The 9179-nt window shown below is 29.2% G+C and overlaps 2 protein-coding genes across 3 annotated transcripts in view; both read left to right on the top strand.

The window, feature by feature from the left end:
* The window catches only part of LOC107477332 (phosphatidylinositol N-acetylglucosaminyltransferase subunit C), a 60787-nt gene that overhangs the window by 32715 nt on the left and 18893 nt on the right, over window positions 1-9179 (top strand). The gene's annotated exons all lie outside the window — the stretch shown is intronic.
* LOC107477329 (cytochrome P450 81E8) lies at window positions 372-1825 on the top strand. The gene is made up of 2 exons (XM_016097316.3): window positions 372-956; window positions 1361-1825. Exons 1-2 carry the CDS (start codon window positions 429-431, stop codon window positions 1796-1798), a joined length of 966 nt encoding a protein of 321 aa, XP_015952802.1. The 5' UTR covers window positions 372-428; the 3' UTR covers window positions 1799-1825.

Raw genomic sequence — 9179 nt, 5'->3', positions numbered from 1 at the left:
ATTTTAGATAAAAATATTATAGATAAAATAAAAAAATTATTAGAAATAAAATTAACTAATAAAATTATTTTTTAAAAAAATTTATAAACGTTAATAATAAAAAATATACCTTATTCTTTTATATATTAAATATTAAGGGTAATATTAATCTCTCAATTCCATGACTAGACAAAATACTTCCAAGACACTAAATTTTTAGCCGCCTATATTAGTGCAGAAGTGGGTCCCCGTTCGAGACTACCAAACCCAGTTTCTTTGCTTGTCCATATCCTCCCAAATTTCAGTACGAAAATTAGCTAAGGAGTACATGTGTATTGATAATAATTAATTAATAACTATACATCACAAATTCTACTAATTCTTTAACACTCCTCTTGAGCAAATATATAAACACTCTCCCCCACACAGTTTTTTTCTTTCACAATAACATGGAAGAAGCAAGTAACTGGCTGATACCTACTTCAATATTTCTCCTCTTCTTCTTTCTTGTTTCTAAATACATTCTTCAAATCCATGGCAAACACAAAAACCTACCACCAAGTCCACCTTCTCTACCAATGATAGGTCACCTTCATCTCATAAAACAACCCTTACACCAAAGCTTTCACAACCTCACACAGAAATATGGCCACATGCTCTTCCTCAAACTCGGCACACGAAAAGTCCTTGTTGTCTCTTCACCTTCCGCCATTGAAGAATGTTTCACAAAGAATGATATCACTTTTGCAAACCGTCCCACCACACTTGCCGCCAAGCTTCTCAACTATGGTAGTAGGACGATAGGATTTGCTTCCTACGGCGACCACTGGCGCAGCCTCCGCCGTCTAACAACCTTGGAGCTCTTCTCTACCAATCGTCTTGCCATGTTTGAAAGCATTCGTGAGGAAGAGATTCAGTTGTTGCTGAAGGAACTCTTTCAAGAGTGCATCAAAGGTGGTCAAACTCAAAAGTTAAAGGTAGAACGTTATAATATCCAGTTTGGCAAAGAGATTCAATTCATATACTCAAATTTTCAGCTACTAATCAATTATAGTATTTCGCCAACTAACTATAATTTAAATGACATAATCTCTCCATACTCATTATTTAAAAATCTCCGATTCAAGTTTCATTTCTAACTTTGGAAAAAATATATATATCATGTTGGCTAATATTTTAATTCATGTATACATAGTATCAGTAAATTTTAAATATATAATATATTTTAATGTATCACAAATTTAGATATATTATGTTGTCTATTATTTTTATTATCTTTACTAGTCCATATACTAAGATAAAGTTTATGTAAAATTATTCTTCTATTCATTTTTTTATTTTTTTTATTTTTATTTTTGGTTTGGTCACTTAATGATAATAGGTAGAACTGAGGCCAAAATTTGTGGAAGTCTCTTTCAACATGCTGCTGAGGATGATATCTGGGAAAAGGTACTATGGCAAGGATATTGATGAGGAAGGTAAAGAGTTCCAAATTCTGATGAAGGAGTTCACGGCGCTTCAAGCTAGTTGCTTGAATGACTTCATTCCAATACCGGAATGGATTGATTTTCAAGGCATGAAAAAGAAGATGGTGAATTTGATGAAAAGGGTGGATAGTTTTCTTCAGAAACTACTTGATGAGATCCAAAGGAATAGGAGCATCAGAAGTGATAATAATAATAATGGGAAACTGAATTTGATTGAAGTCATGTTGGACTTGCAAGATATGGAACCTGAACTCTACACGTATGAAACAATGAAAGGAATCATTCTGGTGAGATATTTATTTCTTCTTCACCTTATTAAGAGATTGTTATAAGGGTTTGGCTTTTTGCATGCGCTATATTTCGCTTTTATTAAATAATTAATTTCTTTTTTTTAATTAACAGTTAATCAATAAAACAGAAAATAAATAACGATAAATGCTTAATAATTTTAATTTAGAATAATATTAAAAATTTACTTTTTTCAACTAATATTAATCAATTTTTAGAAATAAATTTTATTACTTTTTAAATTTTAAATTCTAAATTATAACTTTTTATTTTTAATTTTAAATTATAAATCTAAATTCTAAAATTAGTTATTTATATCTTTTCATATAACAAATAATATATACATTTGGCTCTAGGCATGGTATTGTGGAACAAGCTGTGTGCTTCAGAAAGCACTTCGTGTTTGATTTTTTGGTTAAATTGTTGGAATTATAGATAATCTTCAGCTCTTTATATTTTTTGAGTTGAGAATGAAGCAAATTCGCATTTCACTTCTTGAGATATTATTAAGGATACCTTATACAAATACAAAGGTAAAATTCAAATTAAAGGTGGTACGAATATATAATGGCATCTATTTAAATGAAAATATTAAAAATATTTTTTTATAAAAAAGTTTTGTATTAAAAATATATTTTATTTATTTAGTTATACTTTAAAAAAATAATATTTTTATATTACATCAAAATTAAATTATATAATTTATGATCTAATAATTAAAAAAATATCTTTATATAAAGATAATTATAAAATTTTGGTGATAGTATCACCATATATAATAATGTAAATCGCACACCATCATTCATTCCTTTTGTCTTTTTGTTGGAAGAAATGAAAAGTATTGTTGAATAGACAAGGTAGAAAAACAGAGGGAGAAAGTCATAACACGTAATGAGAAAAATTGACTGAAAATACCCCACATCATATGCCACTCCAAATTAAAGAAGACGTATCTCTTCCAAGTCTCTCATCACCATATCTTGACAATAATATCTTCTGGAGTAAAGCTAGGAACCAAAAAACTATATCAGTTAAAATTTAGTCAAATATTTTTAGATAAATTTAAAATTTTTACGAATTAATATATATGGATGTTTCTTCTACTAAGTATTAGAATATTTTTTTTCATATTCAATGGATATTCTTTTATATATTTTTTGAATTTGTGATTGTTGGAGGTGGATAGATTAATGTGAGAAAAAAGAGAAAAGTTTTTATAGATTTTAATTAGGTTTACTTAATCAATTTAAAATTTTTTAAATTTTGAATTTAAAAAATTTAAAATTAATTAATTATTAATATAAATTAATGTAGTTTTGTTTAGTTTTTGGCTGGTAACATTTTGGTTTCATATACTTTTTCATTTATTTTTGGTTCTACTTAGAAAATTAAAGATAAAAGATTACATTTTATTCTCTCAAGTGTTAAAAAAATAGAAAAAAAATCCATTTTTTATGTTGTTCACATCCGACACTTAAATTAAATAGAAACATTATTATTCAATAATTAATGTCAACTTCAAGAGTTTAGACTTGTTTGTTTTTTTTTTCTTTTGACGGGAAGATTGCTTATAACTTAATCCAGCCTCTAATAAACTAATTAATCATTCACAAATATGATATGCAATAAACAAATAAATATAACATGTATAATACGAAGGCGATAACCCTAATTATGTATATTGAATTATTGACGGCTCCTTTCGTTCATTATTTAGAAACATAATAATCCATTACACACTTGTTTAGTATTTTTTTAGGGATAACTACGATTTTGATCCCTAATATTTAACTCGAAAATTGAATTCGTCTCTAATTTTTTTAATTTAAATTTGTCCCTAAGATTCGTTTTTAATTTTAAAATCGTCATTCGAACAATTATACCTTTACATTATCCTATCACCATCTCACTCCCTCTGCGCCACATTTCTCTCTCTCTTTCTCTCTCTAAAATTATTGTGTTGTTGTTATTGAATGTATTGAAAGGAAGAAATAACCACAACAGAAATAGTGGGCCAAGATGCTGAAAGACGCACGCGAACAGAGGTTGCCACAACACGCAGGCAACAGAGACATAGGCGGCAACGCAGGAACAAAGTAGTGATGCATGAAAAGAAGTCGAATGGAGCAACGATGTTGACGATAGTGTAACTTCCTTCAATTACAAAAAAAGAGAAGGAAAGAGAGATGAGAGATGGAATAATGTCGATTACAGAAAAGGAACGATGTTGACAATGGCAGACAAGGCCACTGATGCAAGCAATGTGAGTGACTAGGACAGCATCAGTGATAATCACCTTCCAAAGCCATTGTAGCAACACCAATGACAGCATCGGCAAAGCAACAGTAAACATTCACAATCAAAGGCAAAAACCCTCTTTCTGTTTGCATCCCTTCCCTCTCTTTCCAGCGAACCAGCAATAGCAACAACGACTTCTCTCACTGTCGCACATTTCTTCTTCCTCTCTTTCCAATTTTGATTTTCTCCCTTGCCATCTATCTCCTTCTTTCTACCCCCTCTCACTCTTGCTATATATTATTACCATGATTGCGTATGTGAGAAGGGAGAATAAGAGAAGGAAATGGTGAGAGAGAGAGGATGAAAAATAGAAGAGGGATAGTGATAGGGTATTTTTCTCATATAAAAAAAGGTAAAGTGTATTTTTTGTTCTTGAAAATGGAGAGAAAATTAAATCTCTCTCTCTACTTCCAATATTATCCTTTTATTTTTTTAATATATTTTATAATATAAGGATAAAATTGTCTTTTTATAACATTTCTTTCCTTCTTATTTTCCTTTCATCCAAACACATCTAAATAAAATAAAAATCCATTCAAAGAAGGGAAATTTCCGTATAGTAGCTAGTAGTTAGTCTTCTCCATCACTTTAGAAAAATTGTTTTTCACAATAACGATGGGCCAATGGGAGGAGACTGGCGGCCTTCTTAGCTTCACTAGTCTTTTAGCTAAATTGGTGCCTTGAAAAATTTGTAATAATAAATTCTATCATTAATTAGTGTAAAATTACTCATTCACATAGACGACGTTATATCATGGGTTTTTTTTTTCTCAAATTGAGAGAAAAAAAAAATAGAAGAGACAAGTGACTTTTTTATAAGTATATTTTCGTTTATGAAACATACACATTGACACAAGCATAAAAGTACCACCAATTTATAATTATCATGGGCACTACTGAATTACTAAACATTTGTAACCAAACACATTTTACAAAGCTTGCATAATTCCTATTCAATTTTACTTAAGGTTTCAATTTTTTATTGTTAGTCAAACATTGCAACTCATGTTTGACTACTACAACTTCCAAAACACTTCTACGATGTTCTCTGTGTTGACAAATTGTAGCATTTTTTAATCCTCCAGAATTATTGATAAATAGAAGATAATCATTATGATGTGCTCCAGTTATATTATCTATTTTTTTTTTACACATTCTAAATGTTTGCACCATTCATTTCTTAAATCATACTGTATTGTTATTAACTTATTATTCACCTACAAAGAAATAAGAAATTAACATTGATTAAAGACCAGACACAAGAAACATGGACACAGGTAAACTCATTCGTTTGGTTAAATTGGTAAGCAGAAATAAATAGGTTTTGCCGGCGTTAAAGTCTATTTGGGAAGTAATAAAAGGTTTTTTTTTTAATTATGAAAAGTTTATCATTCTCATTGAAAAAAAAAAGAATTTTTATTTCAAAATAAAAGAGATTGTTGTGCTACTTTTATTTTTGATTTTGTAAAAAAAATTTTTTGTTTCTGCTACAAATATTAGTTTACCACTATTTGTACGTAAGGTTTTATCGGCTAAAAGTACTAGTGTTTTACTATTTTTATGGAATGTTCTATCTGTTAAAAGTGTTGTCTTTTACCATTTTTTTTAATAGTGTCATTTTCTTATTTTACAACATTTTTCTACTTTTTTATATATCTCTTCGTATACAAAATGTTTGTTTAATTTTTTTAAATTTTTAATGAACAAAAATTATTAAATTCATAAAAATATGTAAAGAAGAGATAGTAGCTGAAAATATATTTAGAACATTAATAATGCTGGTATTAGATTATATAAAATCAATATTTAATATTTAAAGGTATTCATTATCATCATTATTTTAATATCTATTTTTTTGTATAAAAAATGATATTTTTTGAGTTATTTATTTAAATACTATAACTTTAAAATAAATATTTCTATATAACTAAAAAGTCAAATATAAAATAACATAACAATAAATTATTATTAATAAAAATTCTTATATTTTTAATTTTTTTATTTTTAAAAACTTATTTAAAAAGTTCAGATGAACCTTCTTAGTTTAACATTAAAAAGAGTAGGTCCATTTAGAGGAATCCGTCCCAGATTTGGTTAATAGTTCCAGAAAAAAACAATTAAACATGCCAAAATTTTTAAGAGGAAACACAGCCTTTAAATTTTTAATAAGAGAATAAATATCAGATGCATTGTTGCTAGCAATAAGAATATCATTTACATTAAGGCTTGGTTTGGTAAAGCTTTTGCTTTTTAAAAGTAGCTTATGAAAGCTGTCTTTTAAAAGACAGCTTTTTAAAAGCTGCAGCACTTACGTTTGCTAAAATCAAATTAAAAATGACTTTTAATAAGTACAAGCACCATAATTGTGTTTGGTAAAACAGCTTTTAAAAGTTGAAAAAATTATAATAAACATGTTTATAACAAAAAAAATAATTTTTTTTCAAATTCTTTAAAATTTTATATAATATTTTAAAATAAAATAATGTTAAAATAAAAAATTCATAATAAACATAAATATAATAAATAAAGTCTTCTATTTTTTAACTTTAATATGTGATAGAGATGTATTTGTGTTGAAATTTGTGAAGATTAGGTTGAAAAATAAAAAATATATGAAGATTGTGTTAGATTTTATGAAGGTTAGGAAGAGAAGTTAGAAATATACGAAGATTTTAATGGCAATATAATAGTGGGAAATATGTGCGGGAAAATGAAAAAAATTTGGTAAGCATAAGCCAGTTTTGAAAAGCTCCCTCCTAGGTGCTTTCAAAAGCACCCCTAACTTTTAAAAGCCGCAAGCATAAGCACTTGAGCTTTTTAATTTACCAAACGCAAAATAACGTGCTTATGCTTTTTAAAAGCACAAACACCTCCTGAAAAAGCTTTACCAAACCCAGCCTAAATTAAAAGATAGATAATGGAAGGATTGGTTTGTCAAACACAAAAAGGCACAAACTGCACTGTTTTAACTTTTAAGGTTGCATCAAGTGTACGAAACCAGGACCTTGAAACCTGTTTTAGACCATAAACGGCCTTATGAAATTTACATATAAAAGCAGTATTTGGATTAAGGAAGCTTGGAGGTTGGACCATATGTCCATATAATCCACGCTTATTTTTTGCTCAAGTTACATTAGATGAAACTCAAATTCCAGATTTCTTAGTGGGAGGGACACATATGCGGTTTGGATTATAGTTCGTTGACAACCAGTCTCATTTTATATCATACAATCTCTCTTTTAAGAGTTTTTAATAGCATAGACCCACTTATTTTTTTAATTGTAAACATTATACAAACAAATCATTTTAATATCTAATATCTGTCACAGAATTTTATGGTTCAATTACGGAAAACTACAACTACTAGATTTTTTTTCCCGCTCAAAGAATAAGGTCTATTTATTTTTCGTTTTCAGTCTGGATAAACTCTTTCTTTTTTTTTTGACGGGATAAACTCCATTTCGAAAGTTGAGATATTGTAACAAGTGGGCCAAATTTTCTAACCAAAAAAATGTAACCCAAATTTTATCACAAATGGTGGGCTCAAGCCCGAATTGTAAAATACACTCATATGTAATATCGTTTTGGTCCACAAAAAATATGGGCAACAAAAAACTGAACTTCATGACCAAAAAAAAACAAACTGAACTTACTCTGCAAAGTAAAAAAGAAAAGAAAAAGTATAAATAGACAATGAGAATATTAAATAATGTACATGAAACAACTCATTGGCCTGCCGGGTTGAAAAATACCGTGAAAAACAAAAAAATTAAATAATGTAAACAATGGATATATCGAATATTTAATTCAAAATATCATTTTGACTGATATACTTGCTGCATGGAAGCGTCCTTTCACAAGAACATCAAATCTGCAAACACTATCATGTTAAGTAAGCATGTTAACATTATTGTTAACCTTTACTTTTTTTTCCCTGCTTGTGGTACAGATTTGGTTTGGAGGAAACAAGAATCAAACATCATTAGCACAAAGTTTCATGGACAAGGTGAAGGTTCATGACCTTGAAAAAGTTTTGGAGCCTTTGTTTTATTATTGAAAGCAAAAGCGCCAGTCTAAAGAATCATTTGGCGACTTCACTGCCCGCATTGTGAGTTTTGAAATTGTGCTCTTTTTGTTTGCACCTTTTTTTTTTGTTTCTTTTGTTTTAATCTTCAAATGATTATTATAGGGTTTGGCCAAAGTGACACCGTTTTCTTTGTCTAGGGATTTGAGAAGCTTAAAGAATATGCCGAGATATGGAAAGATCCAGTAGTGGCACCAACACGATACAACCTTATGCGATTTTGCGAATGGTGGACAGGTGACTGACTATTACTCTGCTGTGACGATGGTAACCCTAGGGCTGGATGAGATTCATGTTTGGATTTTGATTACTTTTGACGGTAAAAAGCTTTTGATGTAGAAATTTTGGATACATTATCTTTTATCGTATGCTTTGCCTTCTTGAACACACTAAGTTTTTGTATCAAATTTTGGGTCTTGGGTTGTAGACAACTCTTTTCTTGTCCACATTTGTCTTGTCTAGGTGAGAGAGTTTGTTCAATCTTTATCTTCATTCAAACTCATTGTGTTCATTGTAATAACATGCTTAGATTTACACGGAGGTTATTAACTGAACATCATCATGTGTCTGAAACCATAAATGATAACATGGGAGCATTCATTACATTCCCTTGATCTAGGATAGTGTAAAGAAATTCTTAGTGGAATATTTGACATAAAGGAAAATTGTATACTTGTGTGGTTTTTGTTCTCATTGCCTTAATTGTTAAGTGCAATCCAAACTCATTGTGTCCTATGTATATATAAAAAGAAATTAGTTAATACTAGTGAAATCAACCGATCAATTTAAATTAGTTAGGCTTCCTCTCATCTAGTTCGCCGGAAGCAAATAACGTCCAGCAAATTGGAGGCTGATTTCTATTAGCTTCCCCACCTTCCTGGCTTTTGCAGTTTCGTTCTTCCCACATATAATACAATGCCATTTATTTTTATGAATAATTTTGTTTGAAAAATATATAATTAAATTAAGGATCCCGCTAGGGAGAATGGACTATTTATACAATGGGCTATTGAGTGAACATCTCCCATAATGTGGAAACATCT

The sequence above is a fragment of the Arachis duranensis genome, chromosome 3, assembly GCF_000817695.3.
Source record: "Arachis duranensis cultivar V14167 chromosome 3, aradu.V14167.gnm2.J7QH, whole genome shotgun sequence".
Taxonomy (NCBI): Eukaryota; Viridiplantae; Streptophyta; class Magnoliopsida; order Fabales; family Fabaceae; genus Arachis; species Arachis duranensis.
Note: the sequence above shows the minus strand (reverse complement) of the source record. Positions and strands in the feature narration are given on the sequence as shown.